Genomic DNA, 15,710 nt, shown 5'->3' on the forward strand with positions numbered 1-15,710 from the left:
ATCGAAGGACAGTTTGGTTGTTTCCATGTCTTGTCCACCATAAATAAAGCTGCAATGAACAATGGAGCACATATGTCTTTACAGATAAATGTTTTCAGATTTTTTGGGTAGATACCCAGGAGAGGGACTGCTGGGTCATATGGTAATTCTATTCTTAATTTTTTAAGGAACCTCCACACTGCCTTCCATAGTGGCTGTACAAATCTGCATTCCCTCCAACAGTGTATGAGGGTTCCTTTTTTTCAACAGCCTCTCCAACACTTGTTGTTATTTGTCTTGTTGATGATAACCATTCTGACTGGCGTGAGGTGATATCTCATTGTGTTTTTTATTTGCATTTCTCTGATAATTAGTGATGTTGAGCATTTTTTCATATGTCCATTGGCCATTTCTATGTCCTCTTTGGAGAAATGTCTGTTCAGGTCCTCTGCCCATTTTTAAATTGGATTGTTTGCTTTTTTGTTGTTGAGTTGTATGAGTTCCTTATACATTTTGGATATTAGCCCCTTATCGGAGGCATTGTTTGCAAAACTCTTCTCCCATCTGGTTGGTTGCCTCTATTCTGCCATAAGAAAAAATGAAATAATGCCATTTACGATGACATGGATGGATCTTGAGGTTATTATGCTAAGCGAAATAAGTCAGACAGAAAAAGTAGAGAACCATACGATTTCACTGATATGTGGTCTATAAACCTGAAAACAACAAAGGAACAAGACAAACAAATGAAGAAACAAAAACTCAGACATAGACAATAGTTTAGTAGTTACCAGAGGGTAAGGGGGTAGGGGGGTGGTAGATGAGAGTAAAGGGGATCAAATATATGGTGATGGAAGGAGAACTGACTCTGGGTGGTGAACACACAATGGGATTTATAGATGATGTAATACAGAATTGTACACCTGAAATCTACGAAACTTTACTAACAATTGTCACCCCAATAAATTAAAAAAAAATAAACACAGAAGCTGCTAGAGCAAATAGGTGAAGGGAGAAAGGGGGTTGAGGAAAAAAAATCAAAGAAACAAGGTTCAAAACAGCCCTTACACTAAATATAAAAACACTAGAGCCCAGTAACAGTTTCAACACAGAATACTAAAAGAGAATGCAACATCCTTATACATATTTAAAATTTCATACTCAAATCAGTAAATCATGAATGATCAGCTATACTGTAACATTTTTATTGAAATAAAGGTTATCATTAATGAGTTTTCCAGTTCAGTAATACTGTAACTTACTGGGGCTTATACCTACTTAGTCATATCACACAGGCAGTTTAATACCATGCTAAACTACTAATTATGCCACAGCATATTGATATAAAAGTGTCTTGACAGTCAATATTTTTCAATTCTCTATTATTAAAAAAACAAAACTTCCGGAAAAATGGTGGCGTGAGGTGAGCCTCTATAAAGCTCCCCTGGAATTTACAATGAATTGAACAACAAAAACTCCACAAAGGACTCCCTGCACAGCAGACAGGCAAGACGAAGAGGCCCACTACCGTTTGAAATCACCTACAGGTGGGAGATTCGCGCGAGTGGAGGGAGGAGGGAAGGGAGAAGTGCGCGGAGACAGAGCCCCGCGGGCGCAGGACGCAGACCTAGCTCAGTGCTCCGAGCTCGCTGCTTCCCGGAACTATCGCAGCTGCTGGAGAGGGAGGAACTCGGACTGCTAGGGCTCCGCCAGGGCTCCACAGGGCTGAGGGGGCAGCATATACCACAGCGGAACCCAACGCTCACGGCAGAGACCTCAGAGAAAAGACTGAGGGAAAAAGGCTGAAAACGGTGGTTTAAGCCCTCACTGCTGAGCAGAGAACGGAGCCTTAGGCACTGAGACTAGCCGCCCCCTCCCACCCCTCCCAGAGCTCGCCCCGCCCCACCTGCCCGGTGCTAGAAGCGAAACAGTAGCAGTGTCAGATCAAAACAACAGAAAATTTGCTGTTTTAAGAACTGCGGGCCGCAGACACAAATTCACAGCCCAACTAGTTCCAGCAAAGGGGAGAGAGCTGTGGAAGCAGGACCGGCTGTGGTGGTGGTCGCCACCATTGCTCTGGGCCACCTCTCACAACTTACCCCGCCCCTGACCCCACCTATCTGGGCGGATACCTGCAGGAGTAAACAGAACTGCTGAAACATACGGGCTCTGAATCAGGAGCTGGAAGAGCTTTGGAACATCAAAAGCTCTCCGCATACCCACTGGGACACTGCGCCCTGTGACCTAGACGAACTATTAACAGAGGAGAAGCCCATCTCCCAGGGAATCCCCCCATTGTGTGAGAAGCAGAAATAGTGCAGAGAAAACAGCACTACCGTGTGGGAGAAGAAAAATAAATTGCACTTGGAGAAATAATAAGACATTCTACCAACAAGTACTGGAAAACAAAAGAAAGACCTCTTCCTATCAACCTGTTGCAAAAGTCACTCCTGTAGATGTCTAGGAAGAGAAATAGTAAACCAGTAATCGCCATGAATAACCAAGGCAACAAGATAGCTCAGAAAGAAAGTGAAAAATCTCCAGAGAAGGGACTTAAAGATACAGAAATATGTCACTTAAGTGACAGAGAATTCAAGATTGCAGTTCTGAAAAAACTCAACGAGATACAAGAAAACACAGATAGGCAGTTAAATGAACTCAGAAACTCAATCAAAGAACAGCATGAGCATTTTACAAAAGAGATTGAAATTTTAAAAAAGAACCAAAGAGAATTTCTGGAGATTAAGAACTCAATAGAAGAAATTAAGAATGAAATAACCAGCTTAGGTAGTAGAGTTGACCAGATGGAGGAAAGAATCAGTGACATCGAAGATAGAAACCTGGAAATGACACAGATAGAAGAAGAAAGAGACTTGAGACTTCAACGAAATGGAAGAACTCTACAAGAACTTTCTGACTCCATCAGAAAGAGCAATATAAGAATAATGGGCATATCAAAAGGAGAAGATAGAGAGAAGGAAACAGAGAATATATTCCAACAAACTGTCGATGAGAACTTCCCAAATTTGTGGACAGAACTGGACCCTCGAATCCAAGAAGCAAATAGAACACCTAGTTACCTCAATCCCAACAGACCTTCTCCAAGGCACATTGTATTGAAGATGTCTAAAATCAACGACAAAGAAAGAATCCTCAAGGCAGCCAGGGAAAAGAAGACGGTAACTTACAAAGGAAAGCCCATTAGATTATCATCAGATTTTTCAGCAGAAACTCTACAAGCCAGGAGGGAGTGGAACCAAATATTCAAACTATTGAAAGAGAGAAACCATGAGCCAAGAATAATATATCCAGCAAAGATATCCTTTAGATATGAAGGAGGAATAAAGACCTTTCCAGACATACAGAAGCTGAGGGAATTTTCTAATACACGACCTGCACTACAAGAAATACTAAAGGAGGCCATTCGACCACCATCAACAGGGACAATTTGTGGCAAACAAAACTCAAAAAGGGGGAGAGTAAAGGCCTGAACCGGAATATGGGAATGGAGAAAGTAAGCGTGCTGAAGAAAATGGAATACTCTAAATATCAAACTTTCTTTTACATAAACTTAAGGGTAACCACTCAAAATAAATCCAGAATTGAAATACATACTGAAATAAAAAAAGAAACAGAGGGAAACATCATAGAATACCACCACACAGAAATAATAGACAACAACAAAAAGGCAAAGAAACAATGGAGACACAACCTTACCAGAAAACTAAGGATAGAATGACAGGAAATCCTCACATATCAATAATTACACTAAATGTAAATGGACTGAACTCACCAATAAAAAGGCACAGAGTAGCAGATTGGATCAAAAAACTAAACCCAACCATATGCTGTCTCCAAGAGACACATCTCAGCTACAAGGACAAGCATAGACTCAAAGTGAAAGGGTGGAAATTGACACTCCAAGCAAATGGTACCCAGAGAAAATCAGGTGTAGCCATAATGATATCAGATGAAACAGACTTCAAGGTGAAAAAGATAACAAGAGACAAAGATGGACATTTCATAATGGTGAAGGGGACTGTACAACAAGAAGACATAACAGTCATCAATATTTATGCCCCCAATCAGGGAGCTCCGAAATACACCAAGCAACTACTAACAGAACTAAAGGGAGAAATTGACCAAAACACAATTATACTAGGGGACTTAAATACATCATTGACAGCTATGGATAGATCATCCAAACAGAAAATAAATAACGAAATAGTAGCCCTAAATGACACATTAGATGAAATGGACATAATTGACATTTATAGAGCACTTCATCCTAAAACATCAGACTATACATTCTTTTCTAGTGTACATGGAACATTCTCAAGGATAGACCATATATTGGGACATAAAATCAGTCTCAACAAATTTAAGAAGATTGAAATCATACCATGCATATTCTCTGATCACAAGGCTTTGAAATTGGATATCAACTGTAAAAAGAAAGCGGGAAAAAACACAAATACATGGAGACTAAACAACATACTTTTAAAGAAGGACTGGGTCAAAGAAGAAATTAGAGGAGAGATCAAAAGATACATTGAAACAAATGACAATGAAAATACATCCTACCAAAATTTTTGGGATGCAGCGAAAGCAGTTTTAAGAGGGAAATTTATCTCATTACAGGCCTATCTCAAGAAACAAGAAAACTCCCAAATAAATAACCTCATGTTACACCTTAAAGAACTAGAAAAAGAAGAACAAGTAAAACCCAAGGTTAGCAGAAGAAAGGAAATAACAAAAATTAGAGCAGAACTAAATGAAATAGAGAACAAAAAGACAATAGAAAAAATTAATATGACAAAGAGCTGGTTCTTTGAAAAGATTAACAAAATTGACAAACCCTTGGCTAGACTTACTAAGATAAAAAGAGAGAAGACACTGATTAACAAAATCAGAAACGTAAAAGGGGAAGTTATCACGGACACCACAGAAATACAAAGGATCATCCAAGAATACTATGAAGGACTATATGCCACCAAATTCAACAACCTAGAAGAAATGGACAAGTTCTTAGAAACATATAGCCTTCCAAGGCTGAACCATGAAGAACTGGAAAATCTAAACAGACCGATCACCAGTAACGAAATTGAATCAGTCATCCAAAACCTTCCCAAAAGCAAAAGTCCGGGACCAGATGGCTTCACTAGTGAATTCTACCAAACCTTCAAAGAGGATCTAATACCAATTCTGCACAAACTCTTCCAAAAAATTGAAGAAAAGACAGTACTCCCTAACTCATTTTATGAGGCCAACATTACCCTGATACCAAAACCTGGTAAGGACAGCACAAAAAAAGAAAACTACAGACCAATATCTCTAATGAATACCGATGCAAAAATCCTAAATAAAATTCTAGCAAATCGAATACAACAATGCATTAAAAAGATTATTCATCACGACCAAGTGGGGTTCATCCCCGGGGCACAAGGATGGTTCAACATACGCAAATCCATCAATGTGATACATCACATAAACAAAATAAAGGACAAAAATCATATGATTATATCAATTGATGCAGAAAAAGCATTTGACAAGATACAACATCCATTTATGATTAAAACACTTAATAAAATGGGTATAGAAGGAAAATACCTTAACATAATAAAGGCCATATATGACAAGCCCTCTGCTAATCTCATAATTAATGGAGAAAAACTGAAGCCCTTTGCTCTACGTTCAGGAACACGACAGGGATGTCCCCTATCACCTCTGCTTTTCAACATAGTGTTGGAAGTCCTTGCCAGAGCAATCAGGCAAGAGAAAGAAATAAAAGGCATCCAAATTGGGAATGAAGAAGTTAAATTATCACTCTTTGCAGATGACATGATGCTATATATAGAAAACCCTAAAGACTCCACCAAAAAGCTATTAGAAACAATCAACGAATACAGTAAAGTTGCCGGCTACAAAATCAACGCACAAAAGTCCATTGCCTTCCTATATACTAACAATGAAATCTCAGAAAAAGAAATACAAAAAACAATTCCTTTTGCAATTGCAGCAAAAAGAATAAAATACCTAGGAATAAACTTAACCAAGGATGTGAAAGACCTATATGCTGAAAACTATAAGACATTTTTGAAAGAAATTGAAGAAGACACAAAGACATGGAAAGACATTCCGTGCTCATGGATTGGAAGAATCAACATAGTTAAAATGGCCATATTACCCAAAGCAATATACAGATTCAATGCAATCCCCATCAAAATCCCAATGGCATATTTTAAAGAAATAGAACAAAAAATCATCAGATTTGTTTGGAACCACAAAAGACCCCGAATAGCCAAAGCAATCTTAAGGAAAAAGAACAATAATGGAGGTATCACACTTCCTGACTTTGGCTTGTACTACAGGGCTACAATAATCAAAACAGCATGGTATTGGCAGAAAAACAGACACATAGACCAATGGAATAGAATTGAGAACCCAGAAATAAAACCACATAAATATGGACAGATAATTTTTGACAAAGAAGCTAAAAACATACAATGGAGCAAAGACAGCCTCTTCAATAAATGGTGCTGGGAGAATTGGATAGCCACGTGCAAAAGAATGAAACTGGACTGCTATTTGTCACCATGTACCAAAGTTAATTCAAAATGGATCAAAGACTTAAGCATAAGACCTGACACAATAAACTGCATAGAAGAAAACATAGGTACTAAACTTATGGACCTTGGGTTCAAAGAGCATTTTATGAACTTGACTCCAAAGGCAATGGAAGTAAACGCTAAAATAAACAAATGGGACTATATGAAACTTAAAAGCTTCTGCACAGCAAAAGAAACCATTGACAAAATAAAGAGGCCACCAACTGAATGGGAGAAGATTTTTGCAAACAGTGCCTCCGATAAGGGGCTAGTATCCAGAATATACAAGGAACTCATGCAACTCAACAACAAAAAAACAAACAACCCAATTGAAAAATGGGCAGAGGACTTGAAGAGACATTTCTCCAAAGAGGACATACAAATGGCAAATAGACATATGAAAAAATGCTCAACATCACTAATCATCAGAGAAATGCAAATCAAAACCACAATGAGATATCACCTCACCCCAGTCAGAATGGCTATCGTCAACAAGACAAACAATAACAAATGTTGGAGAGGCTGTGGAGAAAAAGGAACCCTCATACACTGTTGGTGGGAATGCAGACTGGTGCAGCCGTTATGGAAGGCAGTGTGGAGGTTTCTCAAAGAATTACGAATAGAATTGCCATATGACCCAGCAATCCCTCTTCTGGGTATCTACCCAAAAAATCTGAAAACATTTAGAGATAAAGACACGTGTGCTCCAATGTTCATTGCAGCTTTGTTTACGGTGGCCAAGACATGGAAACAACCAAAATGTCCTTCGATAGATGAATGGATAAAGAAGTTGTGGTATATATACACAATGGAATACTATTCGGCAGTAAGAAAAGATGATATAGGAACATTTGTGACAACATGGATGGATCTTGAGAGAGTAATGCTGAGCGAAACAAGTCAGACAGAAAAAGCAGAGAACCATGTGATTTCACTGATATGTGGTATATAAACCAAAAACAACAAAAGAACAAGACAAACAAATGAGAAACAGAAACTCATAGACACAGACAATAGTTTAGTGGTTGCCAGAGGGTAACGGGGGCGGGGGGTGGGGGGTGGGAGATGAGGGTAAGGGGGATCGAATATATGGTGATGGAAGGAGAACTGACTCTGGGTGGTGAACACACAATGGGATTTATAGATGATGTAATACAGAATTGTACACCTGAAATCTATGTAATTTTACTAACAATTGTCACCCCAATAAATTTAATTAAAAAAAAAAAAAAAAAAAAAGAAGACATAACAGTCATCAATATTTATGCCCCCAATCAGGGAGCACCGAAATACACCAAGCAACTACTAACAGAACTAAAGGGAGAAATTGACCAAAACACAATTATTCTAGGGGACTTAAATACATCATTGACAGCTATGGATAGATCATCCAAACAGAAAATAAATAACGAAATAGTAGCCCTAAATGACACATTAGATGAAATGGACGTAATTGACATTTATAGAGCACTTCATCCTAAAACATCAGACTATACATTCTTTTCTAGTGTAAACGGAACATTCTCAAGGATAGACCATATATTGGGACATAAAATCACTCACAACAAATTTAAGAAGATTGAAATCATGCCATGCATATTCTCTGATCACAAGGCTTTGAAATTGGATATCAACTGTAAAAAGAAAGCGGGAAAAAACACAAATACATGGATATTAAACAACATACTTTTAAAGAAGGAATGGGTCAAAGAAGAAATTAGAGGAGAGATCAAAAGATATATAGAAACAAATGACAATGAAAATACATCCTACCAAAATTTTTGGGATACAGCGAAAGCAGTTTTAAGAGGGAAATTTATCTCATTACAGGCCTATCTCAAGAAACAAGAAAACTCCCAAATAAATAACCTCATGTTACACCTTAAAGAACTAGAAAAAGAAGAAAAAGTAAAACCCAAGTTCAGCAGAAGAAAGGAAATAATAAAAATTAGAGCAGACCTAAATGAAATAGAGAACAAAAAGACAATAGAAAAAATTAATGTGACAAAGAGCTGGTTCTTTGAAAAGATTAACAAAATTGACAAACCCTTGGCTAGACTTACTAAGATAAAAAGAGAGAAGACACTGATTAACAAAATCAGAAACGTAAAAGGGGAAGTTATCACGGACACCACAGAAATACAAAGGATCATCCAAGAATACTATGAAGGACTATATGCCACCAAATTCAACAACCTAGAAGAAATGGACAAGTTCTTAGAAACATATAGCCTTCCAAGGCTGAACCATGAAGAACTGGGAAATCTAAACAGACCGATCACCAGTAACGAAATTGAAGCAGTCATCCAAAACCTTCCCAAAAGCAAAAGTCCGGGACCAGATGGCTTCACTAGTGAATTCTACCAAACCTTCAAAGAGGATCTAATACCAATTCTGCACAAACTCTTCCAAAAAATTGAAGAAGAGACAGTACTCCCTAACTCATTTTATGAGGCCAACATTACCCTGATACCAAAACCTGGTAAGGACAGCACAAAAAAAGAAAACTACAGACCAATGTCTCTAATACCGATGCAAAAATCCTAAATAAAATTCTAGCAAATCGAATACAACAATGCATTAAAAAGATTATTCATCACGACCAAGTGGGGTTAATCCCCGGGGCACAAGGATGGTTCAACATACGCAAATCCATCAATGTGATACATCACATAAACAAAATAAAGGACAAAAATCATCAATAATATCAATTGATGCAGAAAAAGCATTTGACAAGATACAACATCCATTTATGATTAAAACACTTAATAAAATGGGTATAGAAGGAAAATACCTTAACATAATAAAGACCATATATGACAAGCCCTGTGCTAATCTCATAATTAATGGAGAAAAACTGAAGCCCTTTGCTCTACGTTCAGGAACACGACAGGGATGTCCCCTATCACCTCTGCTTTTCAACATAGTGTTGGAAGTCCTTGCCAGAGCAATCAGGCAAGAGAAAGAAATAAAAGGCATCCAAATTGGGAATGAAGAAGTTAAATTATCACTCTTTGCAGATGACATGATGCTATATATAGAAATCCCTAAAGACTCCACCAAAAAGCTATTAGAAACAATCAACGAATACAGTAAAGTTGGTGGCTACAAAATCAACGTACAAAAGTCCATTGCCTTCCTATATACTAACAATGAAATCTCAGAAAAAGAAATACAAAAAATAATTCCTTTTGCAATTGCAGCAAAAAGAATAAAATACCTAGGAATAAAATTAACCAAGGATGTGAAAGACCTATATGCTGGAAACTATAAGAGATTTTTGAAAGAAATTGAAGAAGACACAAAGAAATGGAAAGACATTCCGTGCTCATGGATTGGAAGAATCAACATAGTTAAAATGGCCATATTACCCAAAGCAATATACAGATTCAATGCAATCCCCATCAAAATCCCAATGGCATATTTTAAAGAAATAGAACAAAAAATCATCAGATTTGTCTGGAACCACAAAAGACCCCGAATAGCCAAAGCAATCTTAAGAAAAAAGAACAATAATGGAGGTATCACACTTCTTGACTTTGGCTTGTACTACAGGGCTACAATAATCAAAACAGCATGGTATTGGCAGAAAAACAGAAACATAGACCAATGGAATAGAATTGAGAACCCAGAAATAAAAGCACATAAATATGGACAGATAATTATTGATAAAGAAGCTAAAAACATACAATGGAGCAAAGACAGCCTCTTCAATAAATGGTGCTGGGAGAATTGGATAGCCACGTGCAAAAGAATGAAACTGGACTGCTATTTGTCACCATGTACCAAAGTTAATTCAAAATGGATCAAAGACTAAAGCATAAGACCTGACACAATAAAGTGCATAGAAGAAAACATAGGTACTAAACTTATGGACCTTGGGTTCAAAGAGCATTTTATGAACTTGACTCCAAAGGCAATGGAAGTAAAAGCTAAAATAAACGAATGGGACTATATGAAACTTAAAAGCTTCTGCACAGCAAAAGAAACCATTGACAAAATAAAGAGGCCACCAACTGAATGGGAGAAGATTTTTGCAAACAGTGCCTCCGATAAGGGGCTAGTATCCAGAATATACAAGGAACTCATGCAACTCAACAACGAAAAAACAAACTTTCCAATTGAAAAATGGGCAGAGGACTTGAAGAGACATTTCCCCAAAGAGGACATACACATGGCAAATAGACATATGAAAAAATGCTCAACATCACTAATCTTCAGAGAAATGCAAATCAAAACCACAATGAGCTATCACCTCACCCCAGTCAGAATGGCTATCATCAACAAGACAAGTAGTAACAAGTGTTGGAGAGGCTGTGGAGAAAAAGGAACCCTCATACACTGTTGGTGGGAATGCAGACTGGTGCAGCCATTATGGAAGGCAGTGTGGAGGTTCCTCAAAAAATTACGAATAGAATTGCCATATGACCCAGCAATCCCTCTCCTGGGTATCTACCAAAAAAATCTGAAAACATTTAGAGATAAAGACACGTGTGCTCCAATGTTCATTGCAGCTTTGTTTACGGTGGCCAAGACATGGAAACAACCAAAATGTCCTTCGATAGATGAATGGATGAAGAATTTGTGGTATATATACACAATGGAATACTATTCGGCGGTAAGAAAAGATGATATAGGAACATTTGTGACAACATGGATGGATCTTGAGAGTGTAATGCTGACCGAAATAAATCAGACAGAAAAAGCAGAGAACCATGTGATTTCACTGATATGTGGTATATAAACCAAAAGCAACAAAAGAACAAGACAAACAAATGAGAAACAGAAACTCATAGACACAGACAATGGTTTGGTGGTTGCCAGAGGGTAAGGGGGGTGGGGGGTGGGGGGTGGGAGATGAGGGTAAGGGGGATCGAATATATGGTGATGGAAGGAGAACTGACTCTGGGTGATGAACACACAATGGGATTTATAGATGATGTAATACAGAATTGTCCACCTGAAATCTATGTAATTTTACTAACAATTGTCACCCCAATATATTTAATAAAATAAAATTTAAAAAAATAAAATAAAATAAATAAAAAAATAAAAAGGACTTCTAAGCTATGCGTCATTAGCATATGACTTTAATTGCTTCCAAAGACAGTCGATTGTCTCATAACTTCTTGGAATTCTGAATGCATAGCTCTTCTGAATCTTTTTACTTCTGAAATTATATTTATCTTAAGATGTGTCACATGGGCGAAAGTTGTAGCTCTAGTTCAGTAAATGACATCATGATGAAAGGTTAAGAGGAATAGCTCCTGAATTTTTTATCTTAAGATGTGTCACATGGACAAAATTTGTATCTCTAGTTCAATAAATGACACCATGATGAAAGGTTAAGAGAAATAGCTCCTGAATTTTTTTTTTAACTGGTAAAATAGTTTCTGACGGTGTCCTCAGGTAGCAAATGTTTTCCTGGAATATATTCCTTTGTTACCTTCTTACCTTCTCATCCCAACTGTTTTATAATGACAGTTAAAATCCCACCTCCCCTAATTTCAGTGCTAAGGATTTTAATATATTTAGTTGTTAAACAGAACAATATTGAGATTAACTTTTTAACCCTTTTTCTTTAAAACATGCATTCATCCTCTTCAATATTTAGGAGTGGGAAAAACAACATTTCTGCTTCATGATAAAAGCCAAAATCAACACACAAATGCTATGGTTGGATTTGAGTTGTTATTGTTTTCATTTCCCCTGTTTGTTTTTGCAATCAGCACATCAACTGTAAAATTATTTGTTTTCCAGGATAATCTATTTTAACATCTACAAACCCTCCCCAAAATTGTTGTTATTCTTTTACTATAAATTGCCTTGGTGCTGTATAAATAACAATAGTATTCTGAGCTAAGACAAATTTCTGACAACATTAAAGATTACTAACCATAGCTTGTAGATCAACCTGTGGATTCCAGTCTGAATCATATAGTATAACCACGTCAGCACTTGCCAAGTTAATTCCAAGACCTCCAGCCCTGGTACTCAGCATAAAGATGAATTTCTTACTATTAGGAGCATTAAAGGCCTCTATTGCTTCCTTTTTATAATTGACACAGGAGATAAAAGAAAAAGAGAAAAAAAATCAAATTATATTACCAGAATCCTTAAGAAAGAAGTATTTTAACATGCATACTCAAAACCCCACTTCATAATATTCTTCCACTTCCAAAAATATTTAAGCATCTATCTATATACTGTACTGCACGAATTGCTGTGGAAAGTATATTATACAAAGTTCCTAATTTTATAAGCTTATATCAATAGAGACAGACTTAGAATAATCATACACAAATTTAACTAAGCAAGTAATAAATCACTGGAATTATTTTAAAGCAATAATAGTGAAAATGTTTTGAGTGAGAGCTGACATAAACCTGGGGGGCAAGATGTCAGGTATCTCAATGTCATACACATTAGTTTAGTAGACCAACCAAGAGAAAATAAAAGTTTAGAAATGAGAAAGTGAGCAACAGGTATCAGGAAAGGTAAGTAGATTTATTTCCATATGGTGAAAAGGGAAAACAGAGAAGTAATGAGGAAAATCAGGAAGGTAACTGAGGGCTATTCAGTAAAGAGTCTTAAAAATTAATGGAACATTAATATGCTTACTATATAAAGAGCTCATACAAATTAATTAGGAGGAAAAAAAACAAAACCTAAGTCCCCAAAAGAAAAATGAGAAGAAAAAAAAAAAAAACACAGACAATATACAGAAGAACAAATACAAATGGCTAATAAACTAAAGAATAATGCTCAATCACTAGTAATCAAATAAATACAAATTAAAACAACATAATACCATTTTTTGAAGATTTAAAAAAATGATAATACTCAATGTTGACGAGGGGGCGGTGAGACGGGCACTCTCATACATTGCTGCTGGGAATATAAATTGGTACAACCTTTTTGGAAAGCAATTTGGCAATATGCATCAAGAGTCTTAAAAATGTTCATACCCTTTGACCCCGTAATTCCACTTCTAGGAATTTATCCTAAGGAAATAATCAGAGATGTGCACAAAGATTTATGTATAAGGACTTCTACTTTAGCATTATTTATAATAGTGATAAATTGGAAACAACCTAAATGATCAACAATAGTGGATAAATTATTTATAGTACATCCATAAGATGAAATATTACACTGAAATTATTTTTACAATGATTTTTTTATATGAAAGTACAATATAATATTGAGTAAAAAGTTATCAGGATACTGAACTTTATATATAGTGTATACAGTATAATTTCAATTAGTTACATATATTATATATACATAAAAAAGGTTGGCCAGGAATACTTTTCTTTATTTTTCAAATTTCTTCAGTAATGAAATATTACTTTCACAATCACAAAATGCAAGACATTATATTTATAATGAATGGAATGGCATGGTCAAAAGTTGCAGGCAGAAAAGGTGACTCCCACTGCCGCAGTGAGTATAGCATGTAGAAAGGGCAGTATAGAAAGCAGCATGGTGTACTGAGAGGCAATTTGGTGTAGAGGAAATAGCAAAAACCTGGGCATGAGTCATAACTCTACCATTTATTACAGACGTGGTTCTGAGCAAGCATTTAACCTCTCTGAGACAGTTTCAAGTAGAGAAAATTCCACCAATACTTTACTGGGCTGCTGGAAGAGTTCAATTGGAATTGTAAGTTACCTAGCTTATAGTAGTTACTTGACAAATGTTAGTCCCTTTCCTTATAAAAGTGAGGAGGCTGATTAAATGAAAGTTACAGGAACTGAGTTAGAGGATGACCAAAGACTTAGCTGAATTTAGCTGTGGCAATTGAAAAAGGGCAAATCTGAGAGCTATTGAGAAAGAACTGTTTATTAACAGCTGGTAAATGATTAAAGTAAGGAATCAAATATGGTCTTCCCCTTCTTATCGGCAATGATGAAATGACTATGTGGGCAACAACATAATGGGAAAGCAGGGCATTTTGAAAAAAAATAATGAACAGCTCTGACTTTACTGTATCTAAAGTCAATATATGGAATTTAAAATCTCTGAAGGGAGAACATTATTTGAAATGTTAAGAAACCAGAAGAATTCGGGCATAATTAGGTAAAGTCTGCATTGTTCATGACCAGAGATCAGTCAGAAATGCAATTTGGCTATCTGAGGTCAGAAGTCACCTACCCTTCTGCCTTAGTATCATCTTCATTCTAGGAAGAAGGGTCATCTTAAATAGTACTATATGGCCAACATTTAACGGGATTTGGAGAAACCTATTCTCAGGAATAAACCAGCAAAAGCTCAATAAAGCTTCAAGATACCACTTCAGAAAGAGTAAAATACTATAGAGCAGGGAAGAGTGTCAGCTTTGAAATGTTCCACATTTGTAAATGTTAACACAACTGTTTCCCCAGAGCGGGTAGAAGGTAAACCCTTAATAAGAAAAGGGCCTGTGTGCCTGCTGTGGACACTATCATATGCTCTAGCCCAGCTTCAATAAGAGGGTGCACAGGGGACAGAGGGCCCACTGCAGTTATGGAAGGAGAGAGCCATGGACTGAGGGTTTTTGTGGCCTAAGAAGGGGCCCTAAAGCTGAGAGGTAAAAAGGCCGGTGTGCAATTTCATGACATGTGGTATATATGCCACTATACAGTTTCAAAACTGCATTCATACCTATTATGTCCAATGGTCCTCACGTTGTCAGGAAAAAAGAAGCCCAGGTATTAGTATTTCCCTTATAATACAGTTAAATATACTAAGGCTCAGAGAATTAAATGGCTTGCATACACTACAAAGTGGTGAAGTTGGTGCTAAAATTCAAGTCTTCTGAAACCAAGTTCAATGCAGTTTCCACTATACCATGAAATCACAATCTTTGCCCAGAGCATGAGTACAGACTTAAAACAGAGGCCAAAGACAGAGTCCTGAAGGATTACAGAAAAGAGAAGATAAATTAGCAAAGCCCTCCCCAAAAATGTGCTTTAAAGGGTTTAAAATACATTAGACCCATGACATTCATGAGGAATAATCTAAAGATCATTAAGAATTTCCAAATCTGGGAAAGACAGATACTAGGTAGGCTTCCTCACTAGCTAAGTGACTCATTTCTGCATACCAAACTTTTAGTATTCCAAGATCCAAATGTATGAT

The 15,710-nt window shown here is 36.8% G+C and overlaps 1 protein-coding gene across 9 annotated transcripts in view; it reads right to left on the reverse strand.

Moving 5' to 3' along the window:
- SMARCA1 (SNF2 related chromatin remodeling ATPase 1) overlaps positions 1–15,710 on the reverse strand; it is a 116,942-nt gene that overhangs the window by 74,682 nt on the left and 26,550 nt on the right. For 6 of the 9 annotated variants that reach the window (XM_019719814.3, XM_019719817.3, XM_074323496.2 and 3 more), the window contains 2 exons: positions 13,556–13,591; positions 12,484–12,636 (listed from right to left, as the gene is read on the reverse strand). In XM_019719814.3, the coding sequence (XP_019575373.2) occupies positions 12,484–12,636; positions 13,556–13,591 (189 nt within the window). The remainder of the gene's footprint in view (positions 1–12,483; positions 12,637–13,555; positions 13,592–15,710) is intronic. The other 3 variants (XM_019719815.3, XM_074323497.2, XM_074323498.2) reach the window with 1 other exon arrangement.

This window comes from Rhinolophus sinicus, chromosome 18 (assembly GCF_057876585.1).
Source record: "Rhinolophus sinicus isolate RSI-liver-muscle chromosome 18, RSI-T2T, whole genome shotgun sequence".
Lineage (NCBI taxonomy): Eukaryota > Metazoa > Chordata > Mammalia > Chiroptera > Rhinolophidae > Rhinolophus > Rhinolophus sinicus.